This window comes from Sphaerodactylus townsendi, linkage group LG11, assembly GCF_021028975.2.
Source record: "Sphaerodactylus townsendi isolate TG3544 linkage group LG11, MPM_Stown_v2.3, whole genome shotgun sequence".
In the NCBI taxonomy this organism is placed as follows: Eukaryota; Metazoa; Chordata; class Lepidosauria; order Squamata; family Sphaerodactylidae; genus Sphaerodactylus; species Sphaerodactylus townsendi.
In genome coordinates this window covers 31136159-31161656 of record NC_059435.1, presented here as the reverse complement: position 1 = coordinate 31161656, position 25498 = coordinate 31136159, and the positions used below count along the sequence as shown (strand labels likewise).

The 25498-nt window shown below is 42.6% G+C and overlaps 1 protein-coding gene across 1 annotated transcript; it reads right to left on the bottom strand.

The window, feature by feature from the left end:
* Positions 1–1361: 1361 nt before the first annotated feature.
* On the bottom strand, positions 1362–21844 carry TCAIM (T cell activation inhibitor, mitochondrial). Its single transcript, XM_048511243.1, has 12 exons — positions 21270–21844; positions 19862–19929; positions 17866–18001; positions 16829–16922; positions 16744–16761; positions 14774–15026; positions 10610–10732; positions 7791–7888; positions 7074–7165; positions 4940–5172; positions 3957–4088; positions 1362–3091 (listed from the first exon to the last, which is right to left on the bottom strand). Exons 1-12 carry the CDS (start codon positions 21270–21272, stop codon positions 2866–2868), a joined length of 1476 nt encoding a protein of 491 aa, XP_048367200.1. The 5' UTR covers positions 21273–21844; the 3' UTR covers positions 1362–2865.
* Between the last annotated feature and the right edge of the window lie 3654 nt (positions 21845–25498).

Sequence of the window (25498 nt, the reverse complement as noted above, 5' to 3'; positions counted from 1 at the left end):
GTAGACAGCTTTATATTGTATTGTATTATTCAATTTGCTCTTTTTCTTTTGAGATGGAAGAAGAGGAAAAACTTGAGGATTGTTTCTCCTACGGTGGACCAAGGAACTGTGTCAACTCTCACGCCTCCAAGATTCTTTTGGAAATTCTGCCCCCTGCTGGCTAGGCTGGAGAAAACACAAAGGACTACTGGCTGGGACTTTTTAGTTTCTCCAACTTTTAAATAGGTTTACACAGTTCTCGGTTTCTATCAGGGCAGGTGGATAAACAGGCCCATTTTAAACAGATTACAAAATAGCAGGAGAGTTGCCTATGCAAGGAAAAATCCTCAAGGTCTGTATGCTTGGTGATGTCATGCAAACTACCGGTCACGAGGTCTGCTTAACACCCCTCACCCCATTTTGGCTTTCTAGTAGTTCCGAGGATGAAGTTGCTTAAAATTTACCATACAGAATAGTTAAAAGAATACAATTTGCATGTGAAAAAGCTGTCATTTTGTAATGTCATTTTATAATGAGCAGGAGCAGCAGTGGCGTAGGAGGTTAAGAGCTCGTGTATCTAATCTGGAGGAACCGGGTTTGATTCCCAGCTCTGCTGCCTGAGCTGTGGAGGCTTATCTGGGGAATTCAGATTAGCCTGTACACTCCCACACACGCCAGCTGGGTGACCTTGGGCTAGTCACAGCTTCTCAAAGCTCTCTCAGCCCCACCTACCTCACAGGGTGTTTGTTGTGAGGGGGGAAGGGCAAGGAGATTGTAAGCCCCTTTGAGTCTCCTGCAGGAGAGAAAGGGGGGATATAAATCCAAACTCCTCCTCCTCCTCCTCCTCCTCTAAAATGGCAGCTATCTGCTAGCTACTCTTAACCTATACTGCAATGACAACTTTCAGACAATGTTAGTGTTCAAAATGATCAAAACCAAGAACATTTTAAACATTTTCTTATGTGAGGTCAGTAAATGTTATCCTGCACTACAATGAGTATGTGGTCAAATTCCCATTTAAATTCCATAAAATCTGTGGGACGGCATGTGGAAATGGAAGGACCCCCATTTAACTAGTTTCTGAATGAAGCTGTGTGGCTTCTAATTAATGATCTATACCAGGGGTGGTGAACCTATGGCACTCCAGACATCCATGGACTACAATTTCCATCAGTCCCTGCCAGCATGGCCAATTGGCCATGCTAGCAGGGGCTGATGAGAATTGTAGTCCATGAACGTATGGGGTGCCATAGGTTCGCCACCACGGATCTATACAATTATAAAATGGAGAGCTCACCAGGTGATGTTACTGTAGAATTTTAAATGAATCCACTGTCAAAATTTGGCATTTTGCCAACTCTGAAGAACCATAACAAGCCCCACAGTCTTAGGACTCTATTTTATTTTTGAAAAAATACAGGTATCTCTTCACAAATAATTTAAAATCCTGACTACTGGACAACTGAGCTATCAAACTAACTATCATACAAAACAGATACCCCCTCAGGCATCGTCCAGTGCAGATCTGTGTACCATTCATCGCTACTGAATTCACTGGCACCAAAAGTACTGCACTGCTTGCAGCCACGTTATTTTCCCTTGTAGAGATTTTACCCATCTTGATAAACGCACAGATATTCCTGCAAACACTGAGGTTAAAAGTTTAAAAGCGTTTTTAAGACACATGGCTGTATTTTACACAAGGAACATCTGAGGCAGTAGGGGCCAGTCATTTTTACAGTAGCAGATTGACATTAATACTTTCCGCTTTGCTTAGACACACTCAGATACAGTATTGGAAGAAAGCATGCCACAATTCTCTCCATTCTTGCTTGACAGTAGTGCAACCAATCAATCACTACACCAACATACAGATTAAATTCAAGAAGGGCTCATTCCCAATTATTTGAGGGATCTGACTTTCTTGGTTCACATAATCAGCCTGTTGGTTTCCATTTCATACATACAGTCAATAGGATAGACTGTAATCTGCCCAAATGGTTTCCCACTGTTGGTATGGGCATGTCCTAGTGGGGGGAAAGAGTGAGGGGCTCTTTTATAGACACTTTACACAACTCTGGTATTCTTCAGCATTTGCTTACATACATGTATGAACATGGCACGCTGTGACTGCAGTGACAGGAGTCCCCCCAGTGTCCCCGTAGAGAGTCACAAATCAGAATTTAAAAAGGGGAACCGCTCGAAAAACCCATGTGGAAGAGAAAGTGCAAGGCAGTTCAGTGCTCTTTGCAAATTTATCTGAAAAGTTATGTGCAAAGTAGATGATCTAAAGAATAAACATTTAACATTAAAAAACCTTTAAGCTGTACAATAATTTTGTAAAATAAGTTATACTAAAGAATATTCTGTGATCATGCTATATATATATGTATATATATGTATATACACACATACACACACACACACATTTTATATGTGAATGCGTAACTAGATCATTGGCAACAATCAATGACCTCAAATTTGAATATTCCAGCTTTTACAGTCCTACCTTCTCTAGCGAGAAGGAAATTTGCATCATAGGTAAGCTTCAATCACTACTTTTAAATTAGCAGGCACATGTTCTTATATATTAAAATCCATACTGGCAAGGATCACAATCACATAAAACTCACATTTGTGCTTTTTAGATTTAATTCAAGTTTTCTATGACACTGTCTCCAACAAATCATTTCATTAATAAGCCTTTTAAGACTGTGCATCCTTTTAACACGTTGCCTTCAACAGCAGGTCATTTGAACCTTTTTGATCAACAGGCATTTAAACTTTTTGCAAAATACTGACATAAAAACTCTGTGACTGCTGTGGCTTGCAGTAATTTAATATGTTCCTCTTTTCTTACACGAACATAGACTTTTGGCAGGTAGATCACTTTTTCCAGTCCCAGGGGATACAGAGGTCTCCGTCCTGCAGCACCGAATAGAAATGGGAAATGCAGAGCCGCATGCCCTGCAGGTAGGGCAGTGACTCTTTCAACAGTCTGTTGCAAGAACGGATCATTTGCACGCTGGAAACACTGGGCTCCTTGTACAATTGGAGAAGGGAGAATCTCTCTGTGGAAGCCTTGATAAGTTCCTTTTCAAGCACCATTAATCTGAAACAGCAACACCCCCATAAGTCATAAAATGAAAAATGAAAAATTAGAGTTTTTAAAAAACTTTGCCTTCTACAAGCTTATCTTCTAGGTTCCACTCCTTCTGCAAATTGCAAACCATCTGTTTGGTGGGCGAATGCAGAGGTATTTGTATACAGAGGTGCAGGGAATGGGGTAAAGAAAGGATTTCATAGCAGGAATATCTCTGTTCCCACGCTCTGGGGCCAGCTCGCGTACAACTTAATCCAAGTTGTGGGGGAAACAAGGCAAGGCTGGGTTGGGGCAGAGTGGCGCTGATCAGGGGCGTATTAACCCATGGCTGGGGCCCTAGGCTTTCAGATACTTTGGGTCCCTCGAGTACTTCAATTTTTCACCCCACTACAGCTGATAGCCTGACCCGGATGTGGTAGGTATGAGACTGCAGTGCATAGACCTGTATCCATTTTGAGGGTCTCCTGAAGAATTTTACTCACTCACACACAATCAAGGTCACTACTGGCAACAGCGCCTCAACAAAACAAAACAGAATTGATGGACCTCTAGGCCCTGCAGGGACACTAGGATTCAGCCTAGTTGGCCTTATGGATAATACGGCCCTGGCACTGATGTCATGTGGGGAATATTCCACTCATACTTCACTGCTTGGAGAGTGGGGTGAGGTACTACACCACAATTGAGAACCCAGAGTTGTTTAGCAAGGTGGTAACAAACTACCAGAGTGCTTGGCGTGTTCCTGTAGAAACAGAGAGTAACTGGTTTAACTGAAGCTCCGTTTTCGCACTCCTCTTTGTAGAGTAATTCTTGAAAACCTCATAAGAGGTCAAGGATAAACACAGGATACAATAAGGGCAGCACATCTACTCACTCTTCCTTTCTTTCCAGATTAGCCTTTGCTTCTTGGGCTTTGGTGATGATAAACCATTGGAGGGTTGCTGGATCACAGACTGCCGGTATGATGAAGTGCCCAAGTTCATGTAGGCTTGGCTCATACCTGTCACTGCAGTTCAGAGATAATGAGCATGAGTTAAACACGTGTCTCCAAATACATCACAGTTGCTGTCAAAAATATTCAGCTGGTGTTCACTGTGCTGGCGGTATTTGTCCAGTAGTGAAAGATCTCAACTAGCTTTCAGGCTGTTTCTGGGTAGAACTGAACCAGCCGGCTCTGGCCTTCAAAGCCCTAAATGACTGGATGGTACCTGAGGCACCACCTTTCACCTCCTAAAATTGCCTGCTCCCTAAAGTCATCTCTGGAAGCCTCACTCAAGGAACCACCTCCTCCAGAGGAGGACCAAGTTGTCTATCAGGGACAGGATCTTTCACATTTTGGATGTTTGATTACAGAATCTTCTTTACGGGACTTTTAACTAGGTGTCGTCACTGACCTCTTTAAAACACCAATTTAAAACTATCCTCTCCCCCCAAGCCTTTGTTGGGTTTTAATTTTGCACTGTCCAATTATATATCCACTGCTTTGGTTTGGGGTTTTTATGATTTTAACTTTATTTAAAAAAATACTTTGAAGCATGCCAGCCTGAATATTTAGTTTACAGAAAGGCATGGGATTTGTGTGCATGTACACACAAAAACAGCGATTTGGAGATAGTATTCATCTTTGTCAAGTATTTCATGAAAGCAAGGCATGTGTCATGATGGAGAGAAACTGCTGATCTCCGAGTGCTTCTCAGATAGATGAAAAGCTGCTCTTGGAAAGGAGGGGGCTGAAAAGAACTTAGATACAAACCTGTGGCATCGTGATCGTGGCCAAAGCAAAAACCTGTAAGCTCAATTCAACTGTTTTGCAAATCAGCAGCCCTCAGAGAATAGCCTATTTTAGTAGCAACGCACCTTTCCAGAATCATTTGTAATCCACGCAGACTGCGAGGGTGAAACGGAAGCCTGCTATTGCATACTCTGTTATAAAAGCCATCCAGAATAGCATAGTACTCTTCCAGGGTCAACATCGGCTGCAGCTCTTCGATGTATGTTATTTGGATGCCTCCCAGAAGGTGGCTTATATGGTCCTCCAAAAGCAGCAGTTTCCTCTGAAGTGCAGAGTAACTTGGCAACCTTTCAAAAATCTGCATATATTAAAGAGTTCCTTAAGGACATGATACGATCTCCACTCAAAGGCCCCTACTTGCTAAAATTTTACAAATGAGTTCAATGCTACGCTTGCAACAGAAAAGCTAATACAACAGCCATGAAAACGAACAACCGCTGAGCTGTTTTTATACATGTATTTCAATCACTCGAAATGTTCTTACCACCACTGAGTATTGTTACAGAGTACATAATGAAGGGCCCCCAACCTTTTTGAGCTCGCAGGCACTTTTGGAATATTGGCACAGCATGGTGGGCACAGTAACAATATAGCTGCTATTAAATGGCTGCCACAGGAAGCACAGTGAGCCACACAATGATGGCCACAGTGTAACTTCAGTAACATAGGCTCATTCCGCACATGCAGAATAATGCACTTTCAAACTGCTTTCAGTGCTCTCTGAAGCTGTGCGGAATAGCAAAATCCACTTGCAAACAGTTGTGAAAGTGGTTTGAAAACGCATTATTTTGCGTGTGCGGAAGGGGCCATAGAGCAGATCTATGTGCTGTGGTGGCAGAAGCTGCCAATGCAGCATAAAAGAAATCTGCACAGTCAATCCAATCTCCAATAGTTAACCAGAAGACTTGCGGGGCAAAACCTACCTACCTGGCCCTATCTCTTTCCTTAAAGAAAATGTGTCAGCAGGTGCCCTGGAGTCCTCGGGTACCACGCTAGGGACTCCTGATTTAATGATTAAGTGTTCAAAAGAGATGGTGAACAATGGCTTGGATACTGCAGACAATCTCCAGCGATGGAAGGGTTTCTCTCAGCAGAGCAGGACTTCCCTTCCTTCTCCTACTGCAGCCCCAAATCTGGCTCCCGTATTAATGAGTGGCAGCAGTGGTTAAGGAAAGTAACTATGCTAGGTCCTTAGTCTTGAAAAGCCTAGCAGTCTGCTCAGGAGTTCCAAGGCCATTTTTTAAAATCTTCTTAAAGGAATTCTCCCATTCCTCTTCCTTGCTATGGGAGAATTAATCAGGATCGTTAAGAGGCTCTTGCCTGGGCCAATTTTGTGAAGTAACCCCCGCTTTTTGAACATCCACCTTCATTTTCTGAGCAGCTTTGGTTGGCCAAGGGGTCATGTTAGCACCATGTGAGGTGGTTCTAGGGGAAGGTTGGGTTGGGAGGGAGAGTTTGGTCTAGAGCCCCAACCTCTGGTGTGGTGATAAACTTCAATTTCCTCCTTCATGGTCTCTCTTATTAAGCTCCGTTTCCAAGAGAAGCCTGTAATCTGTGCACCATTTTGAAGGAGCAGAGTTTTGGTGCCAAAATGAAAGGAACGCAATGTGCCTTCCCCTAGCGCAAAGACTGAAGAAGGGAAGGGGAAAACAAGAAAAAGAAAGAAAAAGGTATAGTAGGAAATATAAGAAGATAAAAAGTAAAGAAGAGGTTTCCAGGTGAAAATGAAGCAAATAGGCAAAAAGAAATAGGAGCCTATATATAACGTGCTCTCCCTGTCTGAGGCAGGAAACAAACTGGAAGTTGGGTGATCCCTACAGAAAGGAGAGGAGGAAGTTAAGAAATTTGGTTCTGCCTCCCTGAGAAAAGAGGTGAGAATCACCCAATCAAGATGTCTTCCTACCCCATCAGTCAACGAGTAATTTGAAATTAGAGTCAGCATTTTTTGGTGATTAAGAGTGATGGACTCTAATCTAGAGAATCAGGTTTGATTCTCCACTCTTCCATAAGAAGCCTGCTGAGTGACCTTGGGCTAGTCACAGTTCTCTCCAAGCTCTCTCAGCAATGTTCATCCAGTTCAACAGCCTGTAGATGCCAACTTCTTCGAATTCTTAAGGTTTATTTTTTTGTGCCACAAATATGTGAATGCATGCTGAATGTCACAGTAAAACAAACCAACTCTAAGTCCCCAGTTCTTACTTTGGTCCAGTGGTGGTGAACATCCATGGTTCCAAGCATAACACAGCCTGTTGCGCTCATGCCCGAACGGTCTGTGAATATCACTGTGCGTCCTGTTGGAAAGGAGATGAAATATTTAATCACTACCCATGCCTTTTTTTTTGTAATTTCACAGGAACGGGAACTAGCCTAGGAATTCCCTAATATTTATAGTGCAGTTCCTACTAGAAATTTAGCCTTTCAAGATTCCCCTACTTTTTGTGACTATATGCAAAGAAAATTAGCTGAAACCAAAAGTATTACCAAGTAAATGCATGCAGCCATCCAAAAATATCATTTATTTATTTATTTTAGATATTTATACCCCACTTTTCTCCCTAGCGAGACCCAAAATGGCTTAGAACATTGTTCACCTCCACTTTATCCTCACAACAACTCTGTGAGGTTGGAAAGGCTGAAAAGTAGCAACTGGCCCAAGGTCACTAAGCACACTTCTATGGTCAAGCGGGAATTTTAACCCAGGGCTCCAAGATCCCAGTCTGACAATTTAACTACTGCCTTGCGGTCATTGTGTTGTGCGTTCCAGTAGTCTGAACTCTGCCCAGAAGGAAAGGAAGAAGCTCTGGCAGGGCTCCAGCAGCTGCAAGTTCTGAACTGTTATCTGATTGGAATCTTCTCTAGGAAGACGAGCAAAGGATGAATGAATTGAACAACAAAGGCATCAGAAACAAAATGTACCTATTGCATTCCTTAGAGCTTCTGGGCTCTGCTGAGCCAGTCGACTTAAACTGTGTAGCTGGCTACATCGATGAGCAATGCCCCAGCTCCTCTGCCATCTAAAACAAAACACAGGAAGACCCTTTTCATCCCTCTTTAGGCACACAAGATGAACACGGGGTTGGTTGAAGATGGTTAATAGACTGCTGTAAACAGTCAAGCCAGCTGAAATTCTCACAGAGGTGATCTACAAATACCTTATGTGGCCCACAGTTCAAATGGATGTTTTAAATAAATGTGTTTGTAATAAATAATAAGCTGCACAATGGGATGACGGATAGGCAAGGAAGAAAAACAAACTGAACCAAAAAGGAAAGGGTTGCATATATGAGACATTTCCCTGTGTTTGATTGTCAAAAGTATTCTTACTAGAAATGGCAGCATCTGAAGCCTGGGGCCCTTACGCAACAACTACAATCCTAGGCAGGCTTACTTGGGAGTCAGCCCCAGTGAACCCCATGGCATTCCCAAGCAGACAGACACAGTTGTTAAAGAACTGTTACATTTTCCCAGCCAAGTTCAAGGTTGGCAACCTTATAACTAACTACCTAAATAGACAAGAGGAGATCCATGGCGCAGAGTGGTAAGCAAAAATCTTCTGCTCGTGACCTGAGTTTGATCCAGACAGGAATTGATTTTAGGTAGCTGGCTCAAGGTTGACTCAGCCTTCCATGGTTGGTTAAATGAGTACCCAACTTGCAGGGGGTGGGTTAGTGTAGATGTCTGGGCAAGGCCATGGCACTCCAAAAACCACTCCAAAAACAAAGCCTGCCTAGTAAATGTCATGATGTGACATCAGAGATGGAGCGAGGGGGAAAAGTGCCTGGTACACTGGTGCATCCTCCGCTCCTGCCACGCCAATGTCCGCCCGCCCTGGAACGCCCCACCACACCCCTGAAGGGGTGCGGGCCTGGTGCATTGCACACCCTCCGCCCCTTGGAACTACATTTCTGTGTGACATCACCCCATGAATCAGTAATAACTCAGTGCTTGCACAGGGGACTATCTTTTTTTAAATAGGCCAGACTGGAAAAGAATTAAGAGTCCCAGGTACATCCCCCATTAAGATGTATGTATTAAAGCACAAGACACAGCTCTGCCTGTTTTTGGAAACCCAATCCTCCCAGTCCCAAACTGAGAAATGACTTCCTCTTTTCCTCCAAGCAAGGTCTCATTTGTGGGTTTGAGAAAGCAAGTGAAATATATGGTCTCTCCCCCATAATCCAAAGTGATCCAAACAGGATTTCCCATTTTATGTTCATAATAGACATGTGGGGTAGATTAAGCAGAAAGTTCCCAAGGCTGCCCAAGACAGTGCTGTTCGAACCATCTTCCCAGTTCACGCTCTACAGTTCCATGGTTGGTGCTATTTAAACTGAAATCTGGGCTTTTATTTTATTTAAAGGTCAGGAGGTTAATATTTAAAAACAAAAACTGAGTTCATAGTCAGGTCCTGGTCTCAAGATTTTGACCACTGTGACTCCTTCACAGCATTTTTTTATTTGATTTGAATTTATATACCGCTCTCCCCCGGAGGGCTCAGGGCAGTGTGCAACACAATAAAAAACAACAATACATCAGTACAATAGGACTAGGCATAAACCATAATAAACAACAATATCAGTACATTAGGACTAAGCATAACAGCAACACCATTTACAATAACCCTAACATAGTCCAACATTAGCTCAATAATACTTGATATTTTAGATTATATCAGTTGTTGTACACAGCTCAGAGCCCTTCGGGGGTGGGCGGCATAGAAGTCAAACAAACAAACATTCATATTTCAGGTTAACAACTCATAACGTAACCATCATAGCACATAATAACAATTTGTAATAGCATAACAACATAATACACAATACATTGCATAACATAACAGCATAACACCAAGTGTCACAACATCCTGACAGCATTAATCCCTAATACATGAAATCATAAACCATTACAACTAAACCAAGCCTCATAAATTAGTTAACCTGATAACAACATAACATTTAGATGGTGTCTTCCCATAAATTCTATAATCCAGGACGGCCTAAAACCACAAAATCCTATCCACATTCTAAAAAACCTACTGTAGTGTACACAGTAGCAATCCCCCCCACTCAAGGCCATAGGTAACTGTCTAATCACTTTGGTCAACCCAAAATGACTTCAAGCTCTGGGCCCTGTGACCCTGTAACTATTCCCCTAATAAAATGACAGAGAGGGCACCTGATGCATGGAGCTTCCAATTTGTTGAATAATGCAGAGTTTCTTAAAATGCGTGTGGTATGAATATTGCATACTCGGGGCGCATGAAGAAAGCCACAAAAAAAAAAAAAAACACAGCAAGACAAGCAGGAAATCCTGCTGCAAAACATGACGTATTTTACTATATACGATAGCCTCAAGAGAACACAAATGTTTAATGTATTGTCGAAGGCTTTCATGGCCGGATTCAATTGGTTGTGGTGGGTTTTCTGGGCTGTGTGGCCGTGGTCTGGCAGATCTTGTTCCTAATGTTTCGCCTGCATCTCTGGCTGGTATCGTCAGAGGTTACACCTCTGAAGGTTACACCTCCGAAGATGCCAGCCACAGATGCAGGCGAAACGTTAGGAACAAGATCCGCCAGACCACAGCCACACAGCCCGGAAAACCCACCTCAATCAGACAAATGTTTAAGTCCACGTGAAAACATTTGCCCATTTACTGCTGACTGTACCGCTTGGCCCACCACACGTCCAACTCGCAGATTTGCTTTTTCACCCAGAACTATAATTTGAATTTGTTACCTAATGTCAGAGAGTTGCAGCTGATGACAAAGTTCACCTTTCAAACGGTCCAGTTCTTTCCGGAGCGGCAAGCTATTCTTCAGCTTCTTTACTGCACTCTTTTCATTACTATCTAACCAGGAACTGGAAAAAAAATGGATCACAGATATACTTTTAAAAGCAACACTGCATAATTAAATGAGAAGGTTAAGTCACTGTTTAAAACCTTGCTACTGAAGAGCTCGAGCATATTAAAAATGTAGTTAGGAAAGAATAGTTGCACAGTATAGAAACCTGACACATTTCTGCAGTTCTCATTCTGATGACCAGCTATAGTTTTTGTGGTTTATAGCATCTGGTCTTTCTGTCATTTTGTACTCTGCCTCAAAGACGGCTGTATGGAAAGGTGAGGCTCTCATGCCTTTAATAGCAACCCAACCTACAGAAATAAAGCAGACAAAGTGACCGCCGTTTTCATGTCATCTTTCTGCTTCGGTTCCTTATGTTTAAGCTGCTGGTGGGAACACAGCTAATAAAAATAAGCAGCAACCCATACCATGTTGCTACGCAGTTCACAAGGTAACGTTACATTTTGCCACTTTGTGTATGTGGCTATGGCTGATTTCAAAGTGTATGGTGGACCTTCCCTATTTGTTTGGTACATTTTTTATCCCTCCCCTGCCCAAGGAGCTCAGGGTGGCTTTATATCATTCCCTTCTCCTTTATTGTACCCTAACAACAGAGAGGGAAAGGATGAGAGTACCAGCCAGCAAGTTCTGTGGTGCAGTGGGGATTTTAACCTGGGCACTTGGATCCTAGTCTAGCACTGTAACCTCCATATCCATCCAGACTGATGTACTCTGTTTCAACATTGCTGTATACAGTGGGGTATAAATTCTGTAAAGGGTGGGCTATAAATTTAAATACATAAATATGCAATCTGATCCTTTCCCAGAATGACCCTGCCTGCCATTGGTTAGTACCAAAAAAGTACTACTTGGTTTCCCACACTTCTGCTCCTAGAATTCCTTTTGCAGTGGGGGACCCAGAGCATTCGTAGCCAGACGTGTGTGTTAAATTTTAGCAGGGCAGTTTTTAGCAAACTCAGGGGCATGTTGAAAGTCATCCCATGGGCAAGCCTGCTGGAAGGGAAAGGAGGAGGTAAAAGATGGCCTCTCTTAAAACAAGAGCTCTTGCAAGCTCAAGCCATCACTTTTTCAACAAGAAGGAAACATGGCAGGGGATCCAAGTCAATGTGGATAAACAGAGAGCTCCATAATGATCTAAGGGAGAAAAAAAGAAATGCTAAAAAAAAGAAGGCAAGGACATACCTCTAAAGAAAAGTATCTGCAGGTTGCTAGGCACTGTAGATCAGCCATCAGAGAGGCCAAAGCTCATGCTGGCCAGGGAGGCTCACTACAACAAGAAAAGCATCTTCAGACACGTGAAGAGCAAGTGCAAGATAAAAAAAGATGTAGGCCCACTGTTAGGTGAAAATGGAGCAACTCTGACAGGACACAGAGAAAGCAGAAAGTCTCAATGTCTATTTTTCCTAGTTTTTTCCCTGAAGAAGAGGACAGGCTCACCTGGAGATGGTAGTAGGCAAGGTATAATGTAGGGGCTGCTGGTTGACATGGACAGAGAGGTAGTTGAGAAGCACCTGACTTCACTGGATGAGTACCAATCCCCTAGGCCAGATAGTATGCACCTGAATGTGCTCAATGAGCTTGCACAGCTATTGTCCATCATCTTCCAGACGTCCTGGAGGACCAGAGACGTGCCCCAAGACTAGACGAGGGTAAATGTTATCCCAATTTTCAAAAAAGGGAGGAGGGATGACCCAGGAAACTGCAGGCCAGTCAGTCTGACCTCCTCCCCAGGGAAGATACTGGAGCAGATCTTGAATCGATGTACGAGCAACTGAAGGACAACTTGGTGATCCAGGGATGTAAGCACAGATTTCCCCCAGCAGGTCTTGCCAGGCCAACCTCGTTTCCTTCTTCGATTGAATGACAAGCTTACTGGATCAAGGTAATGTTTATCTGGATTTCAGTGAAGCTTTTGATAGGGCTCCCCATGGCATTCTGATGGGTGAACTAGAGGACTGTTGATAGACTCTAGGATAGTTCAATGGATAGGGAACTGGCTGGATAATTCAGAGAGTGACTGGCAACAGCGTTGGATGCCACAGAGTTCAGTAATTTTAATTTTTTAAATAAATGACCTGGATGAGGGGGTAGAGGGACTACTCATTAAATTTGCAAGTTGCATGAAATTGGGAGGAGCAGCAAAGACCCTAGAAGACAAAGACAGGATTCAAATAGATCTGAACACACTGGAAAAGTGGGCAGATGTAAAAGAGATGAAATTCGAGAAGAATAAGTGCTGAGGCCCACATCTGGGTAACAAAAATGAGGAACACACATACTGCATCAGGGATACACTTCTGGGCAACAGTGTGTGTGAACAAGATCTTGGGGTACAGTTGGGCATAAGTTAAATATGAGTAGCCAGTGTGATGCAGCAACAACAACAACAAAACCATTAACACGATCTTGAGGAGTATACAGAGGCATAACATCCAAATTGCAAGATGTCAGTCCAACTGCACAATGCATTATACCTCAAGTATTGTGCAGTTCTGGATGCCTCACTCCGAAAAGGATGTGGACAGAGTAAAGCAGATACAGAGGAGAGTGACGAGGATAAGCAGGGGACTAGAGACCAAGCCCTATGATGAAAGGCTGAAGGAATCTGTAATGTTTAACCTGGAGAAGGGGTGGTGGCGGCGGCACATGATTGCTTTATTTAAGTATGTGAAAGGCTGTGTCACTTAGAGGAAGGAAGGGAGCAGAGCACTCGTAATATTGGGTTTAAATTATGAGTAGAAAGGTTTTGGCTGGACGTTAAGTTTTTTTACAGTAATTGTTGTTCAACAGAGGAATCAGCTACCTAGGGAGGTAGTGAGCTCCCCCTGACTGGCAGTCTTTCAATAGTGGCTGGACAAACACTTGTCAGGGATGCTCTAGCCTGATCCTGCACTGAGCAGGGGGTTGAACCAGATGGCTTTTATGGCCTCTTCGAACTCTATGATTCTACTATTCTAATATTTGAAGGATCGTCTCCTTCCATACGCCCTTGCGTGCCAATTAGTCACCAGGCAGCTGTCTGTTGGCTATCCTACTACTTGAGGTGGCCTGCTTAGCATGGATGAGAGCCCAGTCCTTTTCCATCATGGCTCTGTGGAATGGTCTCCCTGAAAATGTGAGCCAGCCTCCTCCTCCCCCATCCCCATCTTGGAGCTCTTCAGGAGTCAAGTCAAGGCCTGCCTGTTTGCCAGGGTTTTTGAGGGGGTTTGAACAGTAGATATATTTTAAGTACGTATGTGCGTGGGGAGAGATTTAGGGTTCTCCATTTTATTTTTGGTTTTAACTGAGAATATTTTAAACTTTTATTGTAAGGTGCCTTGAACCACAAGGAAAGGGGGGTATACATGTTTTAATAAATAAACATCTTCAAGCCTACTGAGGACCCAGATAATTTTCCTCCTATCCTTTTCATCTGAACTTCTTGCCCAGAAACCAAAAGTAGGAAGGAACATTGTATGATGAATGTTTGATACACATTTTTGGGACCTGACATTGTTTTATAAGTTGCAGACCCGGTCCAGCTAAAATGTAAGAACTTGTGGTTCAAGCTGAATACTCTCCCAGCCCCTTTATATGGCCCATGTGTGTTTCAAAAGGCTTCCAACAAACACTTTCCTGTTAAATTAGAAGTTATTCTACTGTGCAGCTGAACTCACTGTACAGCAGGCACCCCCAAAAAGAAAAAAACTACATTTTTTCAGTTGGGCATACAGAGTTAGCTACGTGGTTCCTTAAAAACAAATAGAAAAGATTAAAAGAAACACAAGATGGATATTGCCTCTGGGTAGGCCAATTTCCCTTCCTTCCTTTCAACTGGTGCACCTGAACTCTGGATTAAGGAAGATGTACTGAATGATAATGGCACTGAGATGAGGAAGATTTATTAAAATGCCTATACTCTTGTCTTTCTCAGCAAATAAATAAATCGTAACTTGAACGGTTTAAAAATTAATGGCAAATTAAAATCTTTTTAAAAAATGTTATTTTAAGTCAAACACACAAAATACACAACGTTTGTTAAATAAAAAACAGATACCTCAGAGTTGTTTCCATCCTCTGAGCCTGCTCGAGTTCTTCCTCGGGGTCTTTGAACCCAGTAAAAGAATAATAAGTCTTGTCCCATTTAATAGGCCGTTGGAATGCCCTTCGTGCTCCCCGGTTAGACACAGTCTCCACATTGCTGTATAAGCTCTGGACATGCTCAGTAGATAAGCTACAGGAGTTCAGGATGTCCAATACTGTGCTTAGCAGATCTCTGGTTCGCAAAGTAAAACTGACTGCTCGAAAACCTGCAATGAACAATTCCAGAATAGTCAATGGAGCACATTCATGTTGTTTTTATGCTTGGTTAACAACCAGTGCAAACCACACCTGCTGATTAATCTCCTGGTGAACTTCAGCCATGAAGCTGTTCAAGGACAGGCTGGCCTAACTTACCAGGAAAACTCCCAGTGAGCTTCAGGCAGCCAGGAATGAACAAAACTAAATGATCCAGGTGATGCTGGTAGTGCTCAGCAACAAGGACAATGGGCGAAGGCTCAGCAGCTAAGCCCACACTGCAGGGACTACTGAGCTCAGAATGCTCCTGGGCTGTTTTAGAGAACAGATAAGAAGTTGGAGACCTGCATATCACTGTCTCCTCTCCTACTATTTCCTCTTTTGCTTCCCTGCAAGCCCTTAGAGTCTGTCCTTGTTTCCTGTTTCACTTCCCACCCACAAAGCAGTTTACCTTTTATCTGTCCCTCCAGACATACTTCTTATTTTCTTTATATATACGGTACTACTTTCTCCACAATGGAGACCAAAGCAGCTAGCATCATTCTCCTCTCCTCTCCTCTATTTTATTTTATTTTTTAATTTATTATTAGTTTTATATACCGCCCTCCCCCTGAGGGCTCAGGGTGGTTCACAACAGGTTAAAACAAACATTAAAACATAATTTAATATCAATTATATAAAAACAGAGCCCATTTTAAAATGTGGATGGCGTCTGACTACTCCCCTCCCACCCTTGTGCCCACAGGAGGCCTCACAATAACTCTGTGAAGTAGGCAAGGTTGACAGTGTGACAGGCCCAGTCACCCAGTCTGCTTCCCCAGCAGAGTGAGGATCTGAAGCTGGGTCTTCCAAATCCTAGTCTGAAACTCTAACCACTATAGCACACTGGCTGCAGTGAGATGGAACACTCATGTGGTATCCAGTTGCTGTTTGCTGCTGGGCCTGAAGAATCTCCTTCAAAGGTCAAAATAGCTCTGGAAAGGGCCCTCCCCCCTGCCTTTAACTGACAGAAATACTTGCTTCAATTCGCAATATTGTTGTGGTTGCCTAATAATAGCCACTGAAGGTATCAGTGTCTTAATGCTATAGGTGCTACTTGTATCATTTTTGGGGGTTCAGCATATTTTTTAAATTTTCAGATTTTTCTGGAAACCTAGGACTTTCCCTCAAATTTGTAGAATCTTGCCTGATCACAGCTGCAGTCTCTGAATTCAAGTACCCACAACTATGACCGTGTTGTGAATCAGATACGTCTTCAATGTAAAAACGTGCATTTTTTTCACCGATAAACTTCAATTGCATATGCAAATCTTCCCTACAATACCATTTCGCTAGAGAAAACATGTAAAATGGAAGACACAATTAAATATTTCACACTTTCTGAACAAGAATACTCCCAAGACATCTTTTGAACTCAGGCTGCGTGAATATTTCAAGCGCATACTTTTAATGTTCCTAATGAAGCCCTGTAAGTCTACATGTGAACGGCACTGAAATTTTATGCACTGGAAAAAGGGGGGAAACAACATCATACAAACTAACTAAGCTTATCATTAATTCTAATTTAAATAACTCATTTTTATAAGGGAAGTCTTGATCATGGTTCAGTGCCTGCTGACTTTCGTGGCTATCTAATAATCTCTGTCTTATAGCACAGAAGTTATAAAAGGGTCTTTGTACAATTTAAATGCAGAAGAGAAAACAAACAAACCAAGGTGACAAAAATACCTGAAGTCCCAAATGATTCTTATGGGTACTAAGGAAGAGTTCATGCTCTTTCTCACCATTACGCATAAAAAAGAGTGAGCTATGCGTTGGTTTGCGCTATTAAAGGGGAAGCGAAAGCCTGGCTTCTGGAGATTCTCCAAATATCCATTTAACCTCTTCAAAGAATTTTCATTGACTTCCTGAAAATCAACCACCAAAAAAAGAAATTACTTACATGTGAACACCATGTAGGTTAAAGCAAGTGTACCACAAGGTTTGAACTATAAATAAGGTAATGGTGAATATTCATAACAAGTTTGTTTCATAATACATTACTATGTAGAGATCTACTTTGCTTAAATGAGATTTTTGCTCAGCTGTATCTGGTCATTTTTGTATCACCCATGTTGAATATTTTACAGTACAAAATACCGGTAGGTACTCAATGCAATGAAGACAGAATTTAAATGAATTTATTTCCCTTATCTCTGTGACAACGATGAAATTCTCATTTTCATTTCTTATTAATTCCTTTGCAACAGAAACTCTGTATGTTACCAAGAATTCTAGGGACTGTCCCAAGCACACACAATTCATGCAAGGCACTGGCCAGGCCTGCTAGAACTTTCCGCGACCCTGTGTGATCACAGAATACACCAGGAAACATATACAGTGCACCCCTCTCTATCTTCATACTTCAGGAGAAGGCTGGTAAATGAGTTACCTTTCAGGGGACCTTGTCTGGCCATATTCATTTTTTATCACTGAGAAGCCCATCATAAGCTTTCAAGGGACTAAAAATGGAACACAGTTGAAAGCCAACGTAACACCATAAAACATATTTATGCTTGTTGATTTTACACCAACACAAAGGACAGCGAAAGACCCAGCTATACTTGCAGGCCAGAAGAAACAAGACACTACAATCGCCCCTGCCATTAATATTTAGCAGAGGATGAAAGGATGTAACTTTAGTTATATCTGTACATATCTTATTAGGATATTTCTCCTCAGAGACTTCTTACAATAGCATTTCTACCAAAACTTGTAGTTGTAACTCTCAGACTCACCACCATAAATCAGATAAACCAGATGCTTGTGCACTATCAAAAACTAGCAAACCATAAGGAACAGTGTATTTACCCTCTCTCTTGGATGCTGCCCGAAGAAGTCTGGATGCACAGCGAAATAGAATGGCCGCAGAGCATTGACAGCATCAGCCCCTGATAAAGCTCTCGCCTGGATAAAAGGCCACAAAGGTAGTTTCTCAAGAGACAACCTAAATAAATGAGACCATTGTCAAGTAATTCAGCTACTTCAACAAACAATAAATTCAGGCCTCAGTCAGGGTTGACGAGAGCCAGTGTGGTATAGGGGTTAAGGTGTAGAATTAGGACCTGGGAATGCTTGGATGCATTTGGTTTGAGAATTTTGATGCTTCATCTTCTGAAGTTATACTTTTGGGCTTGATGCTTTGATATTTTCTGTATATAATTGTTGTGGCTGAAGAAGACTAAGGTCAAAAGTGTTTAACCTACCTGGGTTAGCACTACTGATATCTATTTAATGTCGACACGTGGCCAGCTTATCTGCTGATGTGGCATCCAGCTGAACATCTGGCAACTGGAGCACTTCCAACTTCTGATATTCATTCATGCTCATGCATGGCCAGTTTATCTCTTTACATAGTATCCAGGTGAGATCTGGCAACTGGAGTACTTCAAGCCTCTTATCATCATCAGCTTACTATTTGGTAATTCCAATTTTTTAAAATGAAGGACAAGCATTCGTTTCATTTCAGTGAATTTGGTTACTGGAAGTCTGTTTTATGCTTACAATTGAATTGCAAGAATTTAACTGAAGGAATATTATTTATACAGAGACTCTCTATCTTTTGTTCATATTTTGGGATCCCTTTTCTGGCTGTTAGTGTTGTTCATGTGTTGCATAATTGTTTCCATTGTTGATATTTGAGTTATTGGATATAATGTTTTTGATTATTTATATTAAACTTTATGGTTTTATTGTTGTTCTTTTGAGCCAGGCAGAGTAATTTTTTCTTCAAACCCAGGTTCAATCCCCCCATTGTGCCAGGGGACCTTGCTAGGTGACCTTGGGTCAGTAGCACACTCTCAGTCTCTACCCTGGCAAGTATTTGACTGGGAGACAGCCAAGAAATACCAGTGGCATGACGTGACAAACTACCTCTGAGTGCAACTTGCCTTGACAGCCCCACCAGGGGTCACCATAGGTGCTCCATCTAGCTCCTGATAATAGTATTCTGCTCCAACTGGAGAAGAGCAAAACCCAACATGAGAAGGACTGATTCTATAAAAGAAGCCATGGTCCTTAGTTTGTAACACTTGAGCAAGGCTGTTAATGATAGGACATTTTGGAGGACATTGAATCACAGGGTTACCATGAGTCAGAAGCGAGTTGATAGTGCTTCACACAACAGCCCCCACCCCCACCCCAATTTCTGATCACTGAGTAAAAAGAAATGATTACCAATGGAACAAAAGACTTAAAACAGACTTTGAAAAGAGGACCAAATACAGACAGTTAAAAAGAAGGCCAAATGCTGTAATAAGAGAAACCATATGGGAAACACACCACAATGTATCTGGGCAAAAATATGGGAAAGAGCAGAGTCTGATCCTACCAATATTACTCTGGTACTATAGGGCTGTTCTGTCAATACATGATTAACAGATACAAGGTAAGCATATCATAATCTATCATATGCATAATTTATAACAAGATTACAGATTACATATTAATAATTAGGTGGCTGCAGTTCCCCACCCTCCATTCCAGAATAGAACAATATAGTTGATCTGGTTCTGTCTCACTTGAGAAACATAATCAGTACAGATGCATCAAGATTATCTGTTACGTTAACATTGGAAGAAGACAGTTTCAATATTTTCTTTGAAGACCCATTTAAACTTACACAATAAAGATAAGGAAAAAATCAGCTGTTAGAAAACATTTCCATCTGGCCCTCAAACAGTAGTGTTGATTCACAAAAGTTAATTGACTAAATCAGAAGAACATTTAGAATTTCCCAGAACTGAAATCATTTTTATAAAAATAAATATTGAGATTATTCTTGAATTGGGGAATACTTTAATCTTACCTCCTCACCGTTCTCCAATGGTTAAACATCTCAGTGCCTAATCTTGCTTCCAAAGTGCCACTAAAATTCTAAGAGAAAAAAGCTAACAGTATATTTCATTGCATATACATTTTTTAAAATAATGCTTTTACTTAAAGTAACAAAATGTGGTTCCATACAATTATAAAATGTGAACCTGACAAGAACACAATGCAAGCAACTCCTGGTCTAGTCAAGTTCACTATGGGTAAATGTAGTGACCTGGTTGCCCAGGCTAGCTGGATCTCATCAGATCTTGAACGTTAGGAAGGGTTGGCCCTAGTTAGGACTTGGGTGAAAGACCACCAAGGAAGTCAAGGGTTGCTACACATAAGCAGAAAATGGCAAATCACTCCTGTTAATCTCTTGAAAATCCAGCACAAATTGGCTATGACTTGATGGAATTTTCCAGTACCAAACATATGGGGGGAGAATAAAGTAAAGATACATGTTGAACATCAAAGGACTGAGGAGAGACAGCTTTGCTCTGATTCTATTCATAAAGGGCTGTTTACTGACCTGTGGTTCAAGACCAGGGGTCCCCAAACTTTTTAAACAGGGGGCCAGTTCACTGTCCCTCAGACTGTTGGAGGGCCGGACTAAAAAAAACTATGAACAAATTCCTATGCACAAATGATTGTAAAATGTTTGATTTCACCTTTCAGCCTTTCTGTCATGGTCTATTTTTAGAACAGTAACCAAAGTATGTCAAGTACAGGGTGGGCTCCAAATATTGTTGGGGAGGCTGTGGAATACCTTTCCCAATGAAGCATTCCATCTAACCCAGGATTAGGTATCTTCCTGGGTTCTTCCTCCCTAGCAGCCAGCGAGCGATTCACCAGCCTGGCTGATGCCAATGGGAGTGAGGCGGAACAGAAAGCCTGAGAGCAACACATGGAGTAGCCAAGAGGGAAGGGCGGAGCAGGCGTTGCCACATGTAAGGTTTCCAACTCTGGGTCAGAAAATTCATGGAGATTTGGGGGTGCCATCATGTAACTGCAATCAACAGCCGCTGGGGCCGGTTCCTCCTCTCCCTCGAGCCCCCACTGCACATGAATGGAGCCATCGCCGCCATGCCTGGCGGGCCGGATAAATGCCTTCAGGGGGCCACATTTGGCCCCCGGGCCGTAGTTTGGGGACCCCTGTTCAAGACTATTGGGTCTAGGCACGGCAAAGAAAGGATAATTACTTATAATGGGCACTATACAGTAGGAACTTGTTAGCGTTGTGCTAAATATTTACGTTAATAATCTTGCTCTTTCCATAGGCATCCAAGGCAGTTTGCAGTCAATTAAACACACTACAAACCAATAACAATACAACATTTTTTAAAAAATTAAAAGAAAGCGGTGGTAAACAAGAATGTGTTCAGTTGGTGCTGCGAACTTACCATACTGGAAACCCCCTTGGGAGGTTGGAGATTTTTCACCTCACGATGCCTTCATATATATTGTCGGCAGTGATATGATATGAAATAAACCTGCAATTTGATAATCCCATTTCTATCACCAATATGTATGAAGGCAGGGGATCACAATTTTGTTCATATCTCCAGGGCCAGCCTGAGCAGTCCCCATGCAGGACTGCATGAACACATGATGATGGATGTAGAGATTTCCAGGGTAAAGCTTGACGTACTCAAGGAATTTGACAAATCAGTCTGAGAAATGAACACAAAGGGCAGGAAAAAACCAAGCAAAGAATGACAGTTCTGCTCTTTCTTAACTTCTGACTTCATACAGTCACCATCACGCAGGTGTTGAACTCACTTGTTGTGAGGGTCGGATATGACATAAATGTGACTTGGTTGGGCCAGGCCCAGAGTGAATCCCCAGTAAGCCCAGATCAGCACTGCAGGAGAAAACTGGCATTTGGGGGTTGGGGAGAAGAGTATTGGGGGGGGGGGGAGTGGCCAGCTTAGGCGGTGCAGCAGACTTGCCAGCCCAGAATGGAACAGAGTAGGAGCGGGGGGGGGGGGGGCTGCCCCATGGGCCTGATAAATCCTCTGAAGCAACTGGATCCCCCCCCCCCCCGCAGCATGTTTGACATCCCTGCTTTAGAAGCTTGCTATGGCTCAAATCAGAAGAGTGGGGGGAAGCAAATGGCCAGATTCAAACCATATTTGCAAAACAGAAAGCTTGAAATGCTCGCCTTATGCAATCAGCAGATCACACTGTAAACAAGGTGCTTTCTGGAGTCTGTCCTGAGCATGAGAGACAGACCTGCGGCCACCAAACAAAGCCAGTCAGTCCTTTGTGGAAAAGTGACCTTAAGGGTACCTAAGACTAGCAGGTCTGACTTTGCAAGCAGCATGTACTGATCTGGTGGGAAACAAGTTACATTTTAACAGAGGAGCAGCACTTTACAACAGCACAAGGCCATTCTATTAAAAGACCGGACTGGTGCTTAAACATTTGGACCTTTTTCATGTCAATCATCATTGTACAAGTATTTCCAATACAATAATAATATGCTGTCTGTTCCTGAGAATCAGGCAATAGTTCCACAGAGAATTAACTGTTCACCTCCTTCCCAAACACCGTTTTTAAACTACAACTCAGCATCTCTATGTGCAAATATTGCTGTTTGTGACCTACTAGTTACTAAATAGCCCCATCCTAATCATGCTTATACCGAAATAAGCTAATTCAGTGTCAATTGATTAATTTTAAATAAGCATGCATAAAAATATTTTCCTATAAGCCTGCTGCAACCAAAATACAAAAATACCCATATGACTCTTAGATTCCATGAATAGTTGTGTTAGTCCACTGCAGTATAGATAAACAGGCCTCCTGTGGCTCTTTACAACTAACATTTCTTCTAGCATCAACTCTCCTGACCTCACTTCATCAGGTTTGTGAAGGCCTCATCCATTCCATAGATTTACATTCAAAACAAGAAACTAAACAACAGAAAAGTGTGTGTGCACATATGTGGGGAAGATGTTAGAAAAGGAGGCCTGCTTAAAACAATATCTAGTCAAATGCAAAGTGAGTCATGACAGGCAGACTAAATTAGGAGAGCATACAGGAATAAATGAGAACAGCTTGTTTTTTTCAACTACAGTCCAAAACACCTACTCACCCAAACACCCATTCCCTATTCCTAGCTCATAGTGTTTCTCTCTCCTTTTGCTTTACAAAATGACTTTCAAAACCTACTGCTGCTGCCTCTGAAAAACGCCTGCAGTTCCTGTCTGGTTTAAAGGAGATTGTTTTGTAAAAGTGTAGGACGGTTATAAAAATACCAGTTGAGATACTCCCTGTAGAGCAAGCCCCTAAAGAAGTGCTGGAGGTTCCTAATATTTTCTCAAGAAAGACTTTAGAGATTCCTTCATTCGTGTGAGTAGATCAAATCCAACCCCCCCCCCCCCAGCATTTTGAGACGTTTTCAAGGCACCCCACCCCGTGCCCCTCCCCCTCCCCCATGCCATCGAGCTGTCCAGTCTCTCTGGGTTTATTCCACCTGCGTCCCGCACAGCAACGCCCCGAAATCAAACCTACCTCCGCAGTCGCCCGGCTGCCATTGCTGGAGGGGTCTCGCCCCCCATGGCCTCGCAAGGAAAGGGAGGCGGGGAGCCGGGACGGACGGGGATTTCCGACTCCGGCGACCCTCCGCCCCACAGGAGCACCTGAGTCGCAGGAGGGTCTCAAAGGGCGGAGTCGACGCCGTCACGGCTCCACCTACCCTGACGTCACCGCCGGCGGCCCACACACAGAGACGAAGGTCGCGCGCCCCGCTCAACCCGCTGCGGCGCGAAGCACAAATTTTCAGGGCCAGGCTCTCGAGGTTCGTCTGTCTCTCATGTTGCGCATGCGCGGAGGGAAAGGGACGCGTTTGCCGCTGACCTTCTGAAGTAGCTGCAGCCAAAGCAAAGGTGGCGACCGGCCGCTGAAGACTTTTTTTTCCTTTTTGCAGCTGCTCCACGCTGACAGCTTCGAGCACGGACAGGACAGGACCTTGAGTTCTTTCTACTTAAGTAATGGGGAAGCTGGCCCCTAAATTGGAGCCGCACCACTTTCACTCTTCATCTGTTGTTAGCAATTAAATGTTCCAACTCCTGTGCACAAACTGTCCCCGAAGAATGGCATAGAGCCATTCTTTTCTGTGCTACAATTCCTGCCCGCCCCCCCCCCCGCCCTGCCACTCTAATAAACTTAAAGCAGTTTTAAAGGTGGCACTTGACTCCTGCTTTGCTTTAAAAATTTGGGTTAACATTGCTACTTTTAAAGTACCACTGAAATGTTTTAACAATGCTGTGCGGTTTTTGTTTTCCAAACTTCCACCCTGCCTTTCCAACAAAAGAGTTTTCAAAGTTGCTCGTTCAGCTTTCATAACTTAATAACTATTATTAGAAGTGATTGTGCAACTTTTTGCATATAAAATAGACAGTCTACACTGAACGCTGATATTGCATTTGTTTATGATCCAAGTTCAGGATTAGCAATAATTACAACAACCACTTGTGATGTATGACCCAGTGGGCTTATACAGCAACTGCTGTTTCTTAGCATATCAATAGTATTCATATCAATAGTGGCATTCTTGGTCACCAATTTTACCAAGACATCTGTAACGTGGTTAGAGATCATCAGACCTTGTATTTAAGAAAAATGAGAAGCACCCTAGTCTTTAAAATCCAGTTAAAATCAAGGAGAACCAACAATCCATTACAACATATCCTAGGAAATGTTGCAGATGTCATCATATGGTAGTGATGTAAATTCCAGTTAAATGCACAATTCCAACTGACTGGAGATGAGTTGCAATTCTGGGAGATTTCCAGGCCTCACCTAAAGGCTGGCAACCCTGAGGCAGCTTAGTTTAGGACCAGGGAGTGCCAAGTTCAAGTGATCAGTCTTCCATAAACCTCACTTTGGGATCTTGATCAATGCATGCGTAGGTGTGAATGGTCCACAAAGTAAAATTTGTTAGTAGGCACCAAACCAGGATTTCAAAAGGTAGGTGGTTTATTAATCCAGTTTGTGCAAGTTGTGGTTTCCTGCTATGACATAATTCATAAGGAACTAAGTAGTGCTTTCCCTTGCAGCCTCCTCTGACCCCAGGTGCAATGATGGGGAAGGAAAAAACAATGTGAGGTAGCCATTGTGTGTAACCTGTGCATCTATTTAGTGTTCTTTTCAACTCTTTACTATCTGGTTGACATTTCCAGATAATTCAAAACGTAGTCTAAACTTTTATTTTGTCCAAAAGATTTCACTTAGCAATGGGGATAGGCTACATAAGGTACCATAGCTAGAACTCAATTTCCTTTGAGCAGGAGATATCAATAAGATGTTTTTCATTTAACAATAATATGAACGCTCAAATGTTCTCGGTAGTTCTACCAATAGTTCTGCAAGGCAGGTCAGTTATATAATCTCAATATTATAGAATGGTGGATGGGGTAGGGTTACTCTAAGGCCCCTTCTGCACATGCACAATAATGCACTTTGCAGCTGGATTTTACTATGCGGAATAGCAAGATCCACTTGCAAACAGTTATGAACATGGATTGAAAGTGCATTATTCTGCATGTGAGGAAGGAGCATAAGAGGCAACCTAGCAAGTTCATAGCACAGAAGAACTAAAGCTTCAGCCATCAAGGCCTCAGTT

Bases quoted from the DNA above. Each gene is read 5' to 3' on its own strand.
- TCAIM (XM_048511243.1), bottom strand. The intron at 18,002-19,861 runs GTAAGATTAAAG...TCATTTATTTAG, and splicing joins CATTGGAGAACGGTGAGGAG to GTTGTCTCTTGAGAAACTAC. The intron at 7,889-10,609 runs GTAACAAATTCA...GTTTTGTTTTAG, and splicing joins CTGCAACTCTCTGACATTAG to ATGGCAGAGGAGCTGGGGCA.